General features: G+C 40.0%; 1 protein-coding gene across 4 annotated transcripts in view; it reads right to left on the bottom strand.

Annotated features, from left to right (window-relative positions):
- Positions 1 to 9942, bottom strand: part of PDE3B (phosphodiesterase 3B) — a 133282-nt gene extending 123340 nt beyond the window's left edge. For 3 of the 4 annotated variants that reach the window (XM_016162087.2, XM_016162105.2, XM_016162096.2), the window contains exon 1: positions 8638 to 9726. In XM_016162087.2, the coding sequence (XP_016017573.2) occupies positions 8638 to 9609 (972 nt within the window). In that variant the 5' untranslated portion in view covers positions 9610 to 9726. Of the gene's footprint in view, positions 1 to 8637 lie in introns of all 4 variants that reach the window. The other variant, XM_016162078.2, reaches the window with a different exon arrangement.
- Positions 9943 to 14769: the final 4827 nt, after the last annotated feature.

Here is a 14769-nt window from a genome sequence, read left to right as displayed (position 1 = left end):
CTAAATCTGTCTGATCTATTGTTCTTTTAATATTCCGTTCCCCATTTCCCCAAGCTTCTATTTCATTTCTTTAAGCATATTAAACATTTTTTACATCTGGCATATGATAGTTCCAATTTCTACAGCATTCGTGTGTGTGTATGTGTGTGTGTGTTATTGTTGGCTTGTTTTTTGTTTGTTTTTTGTTTGTTTGAGGGTGTTTCAGGTATTGGTCCCCCCACCACCCCGGCCCGCGCACTTTTCCTAAGGGTTCTTACTCATAATGCCTGGTTTCCGTAAATGTTTTGTGCCTTTTTGACTATGCACTGCTCAATTGCCTTGGAATTTTATCTGTGGGAATTATTTAAAGCCTTAGAGAATTTGCAATTACTTCTAACAGTCACTTGGGACCACTTTACATTTTTGAGGTTTCCCAGTCCACATATGTAGCATTAATTTAGATTTTAAAAACTGAACGAGTACTCTATGATTCCAATTATAAGACACTCTGGAAAAAGCAAAACTATAGCAACGGTAAAAAGATTAGTTGTTGCCAGGGGTGGGGATAGGGGAAGGGATGAAAAACAAAGAGAATTTTTAGGGCAATGAAAATACTTTGTATGTATTTTCCATAATAATGGATACGTCATTATGATATATCAATGCTGGTTCACTATAACAAATGTAACACTCTGGTGGGAGATGTTGATAATGGAAGAGGCAATGCCAGTGTGGGGCAAAGTGTTTATGGGAAATTTCTGTACTTTCCTCTCAATTTTGCTATGAATTTTAAACTGTTCTAAAAAAGTCTTAATACACTTTTTTAACTAAATGAGGACCCTAAAGATTCCACACACACACACACACACACACACACACACACACACAAACTTAGAATAAACAAATTCAGTAAAGCTGCAGGATATAAAATCAACACATACAAATCAATTACATTTTTTATAACTGACAACGAACAATTCAAAATGAAATTAAGAAACAATTTCATTTATAATAGCGTCAAAAAAGATACTTAAGAATAAATTTCACAAAGAGGTAAAAGACTTGTACACAGAAAGCTACAAAATGTCGCTGGAAAAAATTAAAACACAAATTAACAGAAAGACATCCCATGTTAATGGACTGTTAAGACTTAACTATTGTTAAGATGTGAATATTACTCAAAGCAATCTATGGATTCAGTACAATCCTTGTCAAAATTCCAACACTGATTATGCTAAGTGAAATACGTCAGTTGCAAAAAGATAAATACTGTATGATCACACTTATATGGGCTATCTCTAGTCAAATTTATATAAAAAGAAAGTAGAATGATGGTTGCCAGGGGTTGAGGGCAGAGAGAATGGACTTATTATTTAATAAGGATGGAGTTTCAGTTTGGGACAACAAAAAAGTTATAGAGCTGGATGGTAAATGTACTTAACACCAATAAACTGTATACTTAAAAATAGTATGTTTTTATTTTACATGTATTTTACTACAATAAAAATACGAGGGCCCTCTTGTGGTTACACATTCCCAGGAGAAGATATGACCCTCCCCCAACTCCCTTGTGCCAAGATCAAGGTAGGCATCCATCTCCATGGCCATATTTATTTCTCATTTACCCTTACACTGGAGAGTAGCATTCTGGGGACTCAGCTTTATGCAGATGTTTCCTATTAGATTCCTGACGTCAGACATACCCCAGGTTTCATCGCTTGAGCCTAGCCTTACCTAATATAAACAAATATTCAAGGTGTCTAAGGATGGTCAGAAACTCTTCAGGTGAAAGCTGGTTTTATTTGCTTACCTCTAAGGATTCCTATCGAAGGGGAGCAGAATATGCCACCCCAAAATATACCAGTTTGACACACTGATTATTTTATATTAAAGGTATTTGAAAAATAGCCAATGCAAGGACACTTTGACTCTCCCCTCCCACCCTACCCCGCTGAAAGCAGGAGATAGAGAATTTGCCAGAAGGCTATATAAACAAACCTTGTCACTTCTTCACCAATTTATTAACCCAAGCCCAAACGCCTCTGTCCTGTCAATTCTTCACATATTTATTGTATCTTTGTCTCGTAGGTATAAAAGATTCCTTCATTGGTCACTTCTTTGAGTTTTACATTTTTATGGGGCTCCCATACTACAAAATTTGTTTTTCTCCTGTTAATCTATTTCATGTCAATTTATTTACTAGAACAGCCAAAGAACCTAGGAAGGAGAAGAAGGGAAATTTATCTTCCTCTAAACTACATTCATTTCCTTACTCAATTATTCCTTTCAAAAGGTATTCTAAAATGTTTAAACCTGTAGTTTAGTTGTTTCAATTGAAAGAGTTCTTAGGGCCTTATTATATATTAGATATGGCACTCAGCATATTATGGTACTTTCTGTACACTAGCTAAGTGATTTGGGGCTAGTTAATTCACCTTTCTGCCTTAGTTTCCAGCAGCAAAACAGGACCCCGACATTCACAAATCAATTGTTACTTTTTGAAGGTGCTGGCAGGGCTTTATTACTTTCTGAGAGCTCTAGGGAAAAATCCGTTTCCTAACCTTTTACAGCTTCTATAGGCTGCCTGCTTTCCGCTGGTCCTGGCCTCCTTCTTCCACTGTCAAACCAAAGATGGGTTGAGTAAGTAAGGCTTCCGCACACTGCATTCATTACTCCTACCCTACTCCTATAATCACATCTCCTTCTCTGATCTCTTTCCGTCACCCTCTTCTACTTTTTAAGGACCTTTGTGATTACACTGGGTCCACTCAGGTAATCCTGGACAATTTCCCCACCTCAAAATCCTTAAATTAACCTCATCCGCAAATCCCCTTTGCCACATCAGGTAACATTCACAAATTCCTAGGATTAGAATGTGAACATCTTCGTGGTGCCATTATTCTATTTACTATATATAGGAAAGTTGAATATGAGCATACCTTACAACTCAGCAATTCTACTTCTAGATGCACACATGCAGGAGAAGACATTTACAGGAATTTTCACAGCAGTATTATACATAATAGCAAACCAGCCAAGAGTCCATGAACAATGGAATAAATAAATTTTACTATGTATGGTGATACAAATAAATACTATGTAGCATTGAAAAAATGTACTACCACTATCCACATCAACATGGATAAATCTCAGAAAACATCAAGCAAAAAAAAAAAAAAGTTACAGAAGAATTCATATAGCACGATTCTATTAAAGTTCAAAAGCAGGCAGTACTAACAACATTTTATTTAGATTATTTAGAAATACATTCATGGGATTATAATTATAAAGCAAAGCACAGGAATGAATAGGAAAAAAAAAAAAACAGGTTAGATGTGTTGCCTCTGGGGCAGAGAGAAGAGATAGGAAAAAAGGTCCTATGGGGAACTTCTTCCAAAGGAAATGAGTGATGACTACATGCCTTTTTCCCCCGCTTTGTTTTATTTTCTTCCTTTAACCATAGAAAAATATACATGTGTACATTATTTTATGTGTGATATTTCTTATTTAAAATTTAAATGCTAATTAAATATATTTAAAATATGTTGAATGCACATTGTTTGAAATGTAACAAGTAGCCAAACAATGTACCACAGCTGATGGAGGAAAAATCTATAAAGATGAGATACCTGCTAGGTAAATCAATACATGAAGGAAAGTTCTAGATTGTAAAAGAAAATGACCGTGAGAAATACACTCCTCTGCCCCAAGTTCTAAGAGCAGGCTTCTAATAATCACTTAAATATATATAGATCAGCTTTGAAATAAGTTGAACACCAACTCAGTGTTATTAACTGTCAGGAGCTACCTCCAGACAAAATCCAGATCTCCTAAAGTTTTGCTTAGCTAACACAGTTGTTCAGTTTGTTTTGTTTAAATTGAATGTTCTCAGGCAAAGTAGGCAATAGTCAGTGGCTTCCATTCTCCTTACCCTCCCCTCCTTCAACATATAATATAAACATTATGTGGCTTGTCTCTGAAGGTACTTGGGCTTGACACCAGCTTCCTCCTGACAAGTCACCCTGAAATAACTACATCAGGGACCAAGTTTATCTACAAGGTCATTATAAACTATGTGATTTCAAGAGTCCCTCCTATCTTTCTTCCCTCTCTCTCCCACCTCTACCCCTGAACGCTTGAAGAGATGTTATTTACCATGTAACTGGCAAAATTAATTATAACCTTGGGAAACCATGACTGCACAGGTACTTATTCTCTTTGTGGAAAGTATAGATGGACTAGGTTCAAGACCCAGGTTCTAGTTCCTGTATCCCAACTACCTCCAACATAACCTAGAGACAACATTTTTATCTCTCTGGAGTGAAATCTGAATTTCTTTCCTGTCTATAAATGAGCAGATATCAATTAGATAAACTCTGAATCTCTTCTATCTCTTCTATATCTATACAAACATATTTTGGTGGAAGTAAACATTTTCAGCAAGTATGAATTCTTCCTGCTTTAGTTGGGATATAAGAAGGCAGGAGAATGTGCTAGGGAAACAGGCTGATTTGATCACTGACAGGGAAAAGAAAAAGAAATCAGTGAAAGGGCATGCCACTGAGGAAGATAAACAGCCTGAGCACAATGAAAATAAACTACATTTTTACTTATGGTTGGCCCTATTTACTTTCCACTCAGTGTGGGAAAACAAATTATGGAGATATTACTACTTCATGAGATATAATGAATATTCTGTCACACATCGCATGATCTGTTAACTTTTATTTTTAAATATGGCCAACTCTGCTATAATGGAGTTTTCTCAGTTTACACATTAATTTGAGTATCACTATATAGTCCAAAGACTTCTTAATTTTATTTGTTCCTTAAAGGAGATTTCCAGCAGTGTGACTGGAAAAAGAAAAAGAAAAAATCTACACATCAATAACAATAAGCAGTCCTCAAACAGCTAAAGCCAAGGATGGATGCAGGGAGAGGGTGTACCGTATGTCCTCTGAATGGCTTTTTAAAACACAAAACAAAGAAATGAAAAAGGCTAAGAGCAGGTTATAAAGGACATAGCAAGCAAGGTTCAAGGTCATTGCCCACTTTATCCTGTGGACAATGAAAAACTGCAAGAGGTTTTTAAAACAGAGTGAGTGATTTGATCAAATGTGTGTTTTTGAATAGTAACTCCGATGACAAGAGTACATATAATATATACAAAATAGAGCATAAAATTATTACATAGGCTGATATTTTACTACAAAGCATTAAGACGAAATTAAAATTAAACACTACTCACTGAAACCATAAAATAAATTTCACAAATACTACAGTATTCTTAAATTTGTAATGAGGTATGCGTTGCAAATTCCTTAAGGGGGTAAATAATCACTTAAACTTAAAAAAAAATTTAAAGACTTCATACTACACGTCTATAACTTCTTCAAATAAAATTAACACTTTAAATAATATTTATGGGCCTTAAGGCCACAGAATTTTTAAATATTTACCTAACCATTTAGAAAGCACTTAGCATTTTAGGTATAGAAAAATATTTCACATACTAACGTATGATTTTCGAAACCTCATACATATTTACCCAGTCTATCACACACATGAAATGATCTGGCTGAAAAGCTGAAAACTACGTTACAGAATATACAATTAAAATGGCATAGAAATGTAGTTTGTTGAGTTCTGGTCAAAGCTTCTATGTAGACAACTAATTTTTTTTTTTCACTTCTTATTAGTTTAAGTTGACTAAAGTATACTAAAAACTTAAGTGCTTCTTTCCATTAATGTAGCAAGGCAGAACACAGCCATCAGTAACCAATTTAAACTTTAACTCTCTAAATGCTCGGCTAAAAATGACAACAATAAAAAAAAAAACACCTTAGTTAAGAACTGTACATGTATAGCATTAACATCAAATACTATAAATCTATGAAAATCAAATGTCTTACAAATGTGCCTTTATTTTTTTAATACAGTACTTAACATAACATCCCAAAAGTTAAAAATTGTTTTAAATCTACTCACAGAATTAAAAACATTTAGATTAGTATGTTTTCAATTATTTTTCAGACACTTATAAAATTCTTAAGAAAATGAAAGTATAATAATTTTGTCATCAATCCAAAAATGAATCCACATGTAATTTTTAAAGTCCTCTATTCAAAAAATACAGAACATTTGTTCATCTTTTCCAATCATTACACTTTGGAAAATATAGGTTAGTAATATCAACATTCAATATTTAAGAAAAACTTCAAGAATTTGTGATGTTTTACTTATACTTTTATTTATACCTTACAAAAAGCATTAACTAAAAGAAATCAATTCTAGAACTGGAAGGTATTATAGAATTCATCTGCTGGGATCCCTGATTTGAAAGGATACTGAGACTCAGACTCACTGACTTTTCCAAGATTACACAGTGGAGCCAAGACCTCACCCTTGCTCCTCTGTCTATGAATCCAGGACATCTTTCCCTATATCAAGTTCTATTCAAAAATCTTTCCGTCTCCCTTCACTTTCTGAAACAATAAAATGAATTACACTTGTCATATACAAAGTTTAACACCCTGAAAATTAGAAAGTCTCTTGATCTTTCACTTCCATAAAGCACTGATTTCCTCTTAATTTCTTTAACATAAAAAGTGCAAACAAAACCACAGACCCACTGTCAAACTTCAAAAACAAGCATAAGTAAAAATTCCTGCCATTACAATCTCTGCTCAATTAAAAGTATCTAGTAATTCTAGTAGTGCCAAAATAGTATTATTTTATGACAATGAACATTAAGTAACAATGTATAAACCCTTGAACTTTTAGCATATATTTAAGACCCCCAAAATGTTCCTATTCATAGTGGAATGTGCATAACAGTTTTCTGCAATGGGAAAATATGCCCTTTTCAAAAGGGTAAATTGTATTTTCCTCTAATACAAATAATAAATGAAGCCACTGAGCATAACAACACTGCACCTACCTAAAGATTGAAAAGGGTTGCTGTGATGGAAGGGGCTCCAGGCTAGGATTAGGAAAACCCCCGAAATTTTCAATTCACAAGAGAACAGCCATAATTGACTACACCAACAGGTAACAATTAAAATGCGTTAAATTGTAATCTGTTAAATTCAGGAAAATTATCTACAAACATGATGAGACTATCTAACCCACTTTTCCGGTGTTGAAAAAATGAATTTACTCTGTCAACCATCAAGTGCTGTACCAGTCTATAAAAACAGCTGATATTACTTTGCTCTAAAGTTAATCTTCTTACAACAATTTTTCTCTTGATATACACTTTTCTAAACACTGTCTATTACCGCTGGCGGTAAACTGAGAAGACAAAAGTTTTTGAACATTTTTTTCAATCATTTGGTCAAGTAACTACAGACCACAAAAGCGGCCTCTGAAAATACTTTCCAGAAGCAAAGTGGGGTCTCACTGGAACACCAGAGATCAGTGTTAAACACATCATAAAATTAATATAGCAGTTTGTAGATTACTTTGAAGAGAGCATCAGATGTAGCAAGAATAAGAAACTTTTGTTTCAAATATACTGGATCCTAGTGTAAAACATATCACTAACCAAAAAGTCTGAAAACCAATGGTATGAACTCCTACTTTCCTACATAAAACTTCTACACTCATCCTTTTAGTTGCCTAGAACACACACTGAAAACTGAAAAATCGAGGTTCAAATCCCAACAACTCCAGTTACTAGATACATGAAGGTGGGTAATCTATAAGCCTCAATTTGCTCAACTCAAAATTGAAACAATGTCACCCATCATACAGGGTTCTTGTGAGGATTTAAGACAATATGGAAAGCATTTTGCACTTAGTAAATGCTCAATGAACAGTAGCTATACTTGCTGATTTTCTTGGTGATTAGAACAGGTAAGATTTCCCTAGGCTATATAAAGACAAATTCGTTCCCTGGCAATGATTTCAATTCCTTCAAAAAACAAAAACATGTAAACCTACAGGGAAAAAAAAAATTGGAAATGTTTTTGGCATCTTTCCACACACTACTAAGTTTAAAGGTTAAATTGTTACAACATTCTCTTAATTATATAACAAATACACACCACCACAATCTGTAAAAGATTATATTAGCCTATACTGCTTAAATTGGGGGTGGGGGTTGAATCTCTTAAAAATTATTTCCAACAGTATTTTCATCTAAACTAACAAATCTCAGCTGCAAAACTCATCGATGCTTATTATAAGATCTCAAATTCTTCCTCTCAAATCAAGAATAATGAAACCACGCTGATTAAAATTCACACATATGTGCATTCACTCATCTGTTATCTTTGGGGAGATAACACCATTACAAGAGCAAAAGATAAATAGCAACAAATAGATGTACATCAGAGAATGCCAAAGTGGGAGTAGTCAACCTATTAAACCACAAATAATTCACTCTTCTGAGAACTCATCTATTGCATAAACAAAGTTTTTAAAAACTGCAATATGATCAGTCTGCTATTTTATTTCTATTCAAAGATAAAAGGTACTAGTTCTGCGTTTTTTTAAAAGCTTCTTGTATTTTAGGAATTCTTTCCAGAATAAAACGTGTTTTTTTTTTCCACCCTGGAAATTAACATGCTTTCAAACAACGCGAATTTAACTTGAGAACTGAAGCGATAAAACGGCACTCACTTCTTTATCGAACCTTGCTTTCTGCTAACATACCTGTTCTCTGGAAATGCAAGGCAACGAAGGTCTCCTGAACATTTTACAACTGCCGTAGTAACTGGCCGAAGTTTCTCCGAAAGACACGCAGCTGGACCTCCTCCGGGGTCTGATCACAGGCACTTTCTCTTCCGCGGTACTGGACAACCGAGGATGATGAGGAGCTTCCCTGATTTGAAAGAAGTAATCCAACCCCAGGGCCAGCAGACAGCCCGCGCCCCCGACCAGGCAGGACAGCAGCGGCCTGAGGGCTGAAGGCAGCGCCCCGAGGCTGGCGAAGGAGACCCACCAGACGAAGCTGGAGAAGAGCAGCACCAGGATGCTGTGCTGGAGCCTCACCCGGTGCGCGAGCGTCAGCAAGCCCACACAGCTCAGCACCAAGAACAACCTGCCCGCCGTCGCCGGGGGTGTGAGCGGGGCCGGAGCCCCTGCGTCTCCGTCCTCCCAAGGCCAAGACCACCAAGGCCGCACCAAGAGGTCCCCCAGGTAACAGCAGGCGGGCAGCGCCAGCAGCCACCAGGAGCTGCCGCTCCGGCCCGGGCCGGGGCCCCGCTTGGTCTGGGTCAGGAAGCAGGTGAGGAAGAAGAAGGCACAGGCGATGCTGAAGAGGGGGCTGAGGCTGAGCGAGCAGACGCTCAGCAGGGTCCGCAGCCGGGCAGCCCCGGCAGCCCAGCTCTCGGGCCCCGAGCCGAGCAGCAGGGCGAGGACAAAGGCGGCCAGAGCGCCCAGAGCGAGGCGCGCCGGGGAGAAGGGGGAGCCGCGCCGCGGCTGCTGGGGGGAGGCCGGCGGCAGCAGCAGCTCCACGTTGCAGAAGCGGCAGAGGTGGAAGAAGAAGCCGCGCGGGGGGTCCTGCCGCAAGGGGCTCACGCAGCTCTTCACGTAGCCGTTCCTCAGACTCTCGGGGGGCGAGCCGACCCCGTCCGGCGGCTGCGGGTACCGCATGGCTTTGGCGTCTCGCTCGTCCCTCTTCATGGCCGGGACCGGGGGTGGCCGCGGGGCTCAGCACGCCCGGCTCGGACCTCAGCGGCCGTTCAAGCTACCTCGCTCCCGGCCCCCGCGCTCGGGGCGCCCCCCAGCTCCGTGGCGCGTCAGGGCTGCGCCCGCGGCCGCGGCCCGGGGTCCCCGCCGCGCGAGCGGAGGAGCGGCGGGGTCCGCGACATGCTGGCGGTGGAGAGGGGCGGCAGGGGCTTCTTTCCTTTCGGGCACCTCTCGGGACTGGAGACTCGGAGTCGCCTCCCAGCTCCCGCGGGCTGCAACAGTTACCTCACAGCCCCAGCCTGGTCCGTTGGGCGCGCGAGCGGCGGGCGGGAGGGCTGGCGGGCGCTCCTCCCCCGCGGCTGCCCCGAACGGGCGCGCGCCCCGCCCGCGGCCCGCGCGCGCCCGCGCCCCGTCCCGCCGCTGCCTGCCCCGCCGCCAGCCCTCCGTGGTCGCCGCGACCGGGGAGAGCGCAGCCGCGGCCGCCGGAACGCCCGACGGGGCTAGGAGAGACGGGCGGGGTCCTCTTCGGGTGGAAAGGGAGCAAGCCCACCATCCTGCGACCCTAGGCGCGCGCGGGTTCCTTTTGAGGGTAAGTCGTAGACAGCCAGCCAGGCTCCGAAAGGTCACCATTAGGGTCTTGGGGAAAGATTACAGTTGTGGTCCCCAAGGAGAGTAACTAGTAGGGAAACCGAGTTGAGGTGGGAGGTGGCAGTCCCGCCTCTAACCTCATCCCAGTTCAGGGTGGGCCCTTGGACTGTCCACGCCGAGCTGTGTGACCTGCTAAGGGACAGCCACCACCATGAGCATGGCGAATAAACCCTAATCATTGTGGCTAAGTCTGTCCTCAACAGCAATGTAGATACTTGGGCAATGCAGCGGGCAAGGACACTTGCAGTGGCTCCTAGGAAGGAGCATGAGCGTGGGGTGTTCTCTGGAGCATCCCAGTAGATATAGAATTAGTCTTCCTTAAGAACCGTCTTCACAGGCGAGGAACTAACACCTAATCCTCCGCTTTGCACCCTTGCTGTGCATACCCACGGGTTCACATCTGTATCCCACTCAACGAACGTAGGAAACCTGCTGTTGCAAAAGTTATTTCCACATCAAATCCTATTTCATTGTAACGGCATGTTCTGGAAAAGAGGGAGAAAGGATTCGGAGTCCTCTGCAAGACCATTGCCGAGTTTGGATCGGTTGGCCATGAAAGAAGCCAGGTAAGATGAGATCCATGAAATACTGGTGAAACTAGCAAGCAACGTGTAGGAAACAGTAACTTGAAACCGGGAAGAATTTCGCTGTACCAAAGGGACTGCTCTGGAATCGTACCAACCAAAACTGCCTTAGAGAGTGAACTGTGTTTCCCTCCACCGAAACTCTTCCTTCAACCTCGTGACAAGGCTGCATTTCTCGGAGAGCTAATTCTACATTTTTCCAGGGAGATGAGAAACCTTACTCTGTGGTAAATCCCACAAACAGGCCCATTTTTCACCAATTAATCTCTGCCCGCAGCTTTGACCTAAAACGGACCATTTTCACATATGGTCATAGTTCACGTACATAGCAGAAATCACAAGAATTTGACCAAGATGAAAAGAAACAAGAATTCCCCTTCCTTTTCTGACTTTTGGATAAAGAAAAAAATATTTAATAAAGTTTCGTATTGATTACTCAAATTCTTGCCTTATAAGATTAAAAAACAGGGTCTTTTTTTCACCATGAAAATTGAAAAAATTGTTTAATCTCTTGAAAAGAATGCAGCAAATATATTTTTTAAATGCTACGCCCAGAACTCATCACTACAGTCAAAGATTAAAGTAAGAAACTTGATACATTTTGAGTTTGTACAGAAAAGCATGAGAAAACTAGCATCAACATTATTGAATTTGCTCATTATAAGTTATCATAGGAAATAATAAATTGATTTGAAAATTAGAACGAATGGATTAAAGTTGTTGTTTGAAACCTTGGGCTGTCATCTGAGGTAGGTAGGCATGGTAGTGGAAACAATAGTGGACTAGAAATTCATTTCATAGGTTCTAGTCCTGGCCCCAACACCATTCATGCTCTGGCATTAAGCAAGTCACATAACTTTTATAGGCCTCATTCTCAGTTGTAAAAGGAAGCAATTTAGTTTTGATGACCTTTAAAATCCCTTTCAGTCTTAAAAGCCTAAGGTTTCTGTGTGCCCCAAATATGTAGGTATCCTTTGGATCCATGTTTCAGATTGCTAAGAGCAACCATTGAAATATTTGTACCACCAAACTAAAGCAAACTCTCAATGTTGACAAATACAAGGATTTGATCAAAGGACTATTATCTGGAAAATACAATCCAAAGCCCTCTTTACACTTCCTAGTTCTCCTTTACCCATCTTTCAGCTGTCTTCTTAGGTCTTTAGGAAGCTAAAAGCCCAACTCTTTCAATAACTTAGAGTGCATCCCTCTGAACACCGACCCCAGCACCTGAGAAGATTCTAAAACTAAAATGTAAGGAAGTGACCAAAGACTGTCGGTTTACTTAACTAAAAATATGCACAAAAATAGTAATCTAACTATGTTTATAGCAGCTCCTGTCTCTGTTTACAATCTTTGTCAAAGATTTTCAGTAGGCAGCATTTCTTAAAGTTCAAAACACTTGATTATTATTTTGCCAGATTTAAACAACCAATAGAATTGCTTAGCTCTTGTCTTTAGTTTTGAGAATTTATAACCACTACCTGTTGTGAAAAAAAGGCCTAAAATCACTTTATCTCGTCATTCTACCTGACTTACTCTTCTCTTACATCTTGACCAATGACCTCTCCACTAGACTTGGTTCTCCCAGTTTGATGAGTCATGACATGGGATCCCAGTGCTTACCACCCAGCTCCCGAGACAATCTGGTACAAAGCAACACCCTGTGTATTCCTCTATTCTAATGAATGGGGCCTTTGCATTCAAGTCCCAAAGACCCAGTTTTCCCATGTGCCCCAGTTTGTAGGATGAGAATTTTGTTCTTCACTTTATTTATTTATTTATTTATTTATTTAAAGTTATTATTATTATTATTATTATTTAGGTGAAGCAACCCTTGGTTGACCTCACAGATTGCGAGGACCTTGTCAGCTAACCAGGCCTGACCCTGCTTAGCTGCCGAGATCAGACAGGATCGGGCTTGTTTAGGGTAGCATGGCGGAAGACTTGTCCTTCGTTTATTTACACCAATAAGCCATCAATGCCCCCAATTAATTACGGAAGAACAAAAACCCTGCCTAGGTCTTTCCAGGCTCAGGGCCAAAAGCTCAGTCCCTAAACATTCATCCAGTGACTAAGGACCCCATGGACAGACTTTCTAGGTGCCACCGCATGTCCACCTGTCTAACCTTACAAGTGCCAGTTGAGATGTCCCATTACTGGGTTTAAACCAGCTATTAGAGCACTCACTTCTTCATCTGGGACTTCTGGTGCTCACCACTGCTAAATTGGAAATTGCCCTCTCTGTGAATTCCCTTGTCCTCTCCTTGAACATACATCTGCAAAGAAGCTGAAATAATAAATGAGCCTCATATGGGGTCTCAGATCTTCCTTTTCACCTGCCCTGTCTTCTGGTAAGTGTAAATCCCTATCCTCACACCTTGTCCTTTCAACCTTTTTTAATAAGACAGGATTATTTTCTAATTCTAAAAACCAGATGTAAAGAAAATCCATTTCCAGAATGCTACTTCCAGAAATTCTCTTCCCAAATTAAATATTTTTAAATGGATTTTAGCAGCTGAACCTTTGGTCACTCTATTATAGTTTTTCTCATGGAATATACATAGGAAAGGGTGGTACAGGAGGTTGGATGAGGGATAGGGCTCTGCTCAGTCATTATCACTATCGCATGATCAGATGACTGACTCCTCAGGATGATTTCTAGAGCAGCCTGTAAAGATTTGCTCAGAGCAGTTAAAAAGCAGGGAATCATGGTTATTAGTTCCTTAAGAGCTGTTTATTACTGTTTCCAGCCTGCATTATTGCCTCTCAACCATGGTTTTCAAACGTTTTTCAAAAGAAATATGCAAATAAAAGCAAACTACTCTTATTGAAGAGGAAGTGTCTGGGCCCATATCCTGACAACTGAACAGGTTTCTAACACCCCCTCCTTGGACCTGAAACCCCTCTTTGGACCTTTGGGCAAGGAAGGGAGAAAAGGACAGAGGGAAAGGGGAAGAAAGAAAAAAAAAAAAGAAAAAATTTAAACCTCCGATATAGAGCATAAAAAATGGATTTGAACTGGATTTGGGAAAATGCTTAGAACTGAGTGCTCTTTCTAAAATGTAATTCTTCAGAATTCAGTAATAAAGCAGCCCTGATTTCTCAGTGATAATGATGTCAAGCTGTCTGACAAATTTTAAATATCAAAGTTTCAAGAATAGCCAGTAAATTAACCAGTATGGAGATTCCAAATTCCTAAAATTAGATCCTTTCCTTAAGATAAGCAGAAATCTGAAAAGGTTTTGAAAGAATGAAATAATTAACATTTACAATCTCACATTTGAAAATAAAAACAGACCATCTTTTCTCTGGTATAGATAGGATTACTTTGTTTTCAATGCACAGTGTAACTCTGTTGCCTAAGTGTTAACAATACCTATTTTCCTTCTGGCTAATACTTATCTCAGAACCTGAACCTCGCTTTGACTCACTGTTTAGTTCATCTTAGCAAGTATTTATTGAATGCGCACTCAATCAGAGCACTGTGCTAGATGCTATTTAGAACATTAAAAAAAAAAAAAAACTATAGTTTTTTAGAAGCTTCCTCAAGCTGCAGCTTTATGCAGGAGCTAGGGCCTGTGCACCCAGGCTATTAAAGAGCACAAGAGAATATATGATAAAAACTTTGGGAACAGGGCTTCAGAGCTACGAAAGAAAAAGAATCATTCTTTTCCAGATTCTCCCCACTGTGCGGTCATCTCAACTTGTCTTCACAGTTTCTCCTTCTCTACCAGCTCCAGTTCTCTCCCCAGTGTCTGGATGGCTGTCTTCCTGCATATCTCCCCTCTCCCCACCTTCTCTCTTTCATCTCTACATTGAATTCCCTCACTCCTTTTACTTCATCAGTCGTCCTATGTACCTCTCCCCTCCACCAACTTTTTATCTCTCTCCCTTAATGCATTCATTCATTCAACGTTTA

This window comes from Rousettus aegyptiacus, unplaced genomic scaffold (assembly GCF_014176215.1).
Source record: "Rousettus aegyptiacus isolate mRouAeg1 unplaced genomic scaffold, mRouAeg1.p scaffold_m13_p_5, whole genome shotgun sequence".
Taxonomy (NCBI): Eukaryota; Metazoa; Chordata; class Mammalia; order Chiroptera; family Pteropodidae; genus Rousettus; species Rousettus aegyptiacus.
This window is presented reverse-complemented; position numbering and strand designations above follow the sequence as displayed.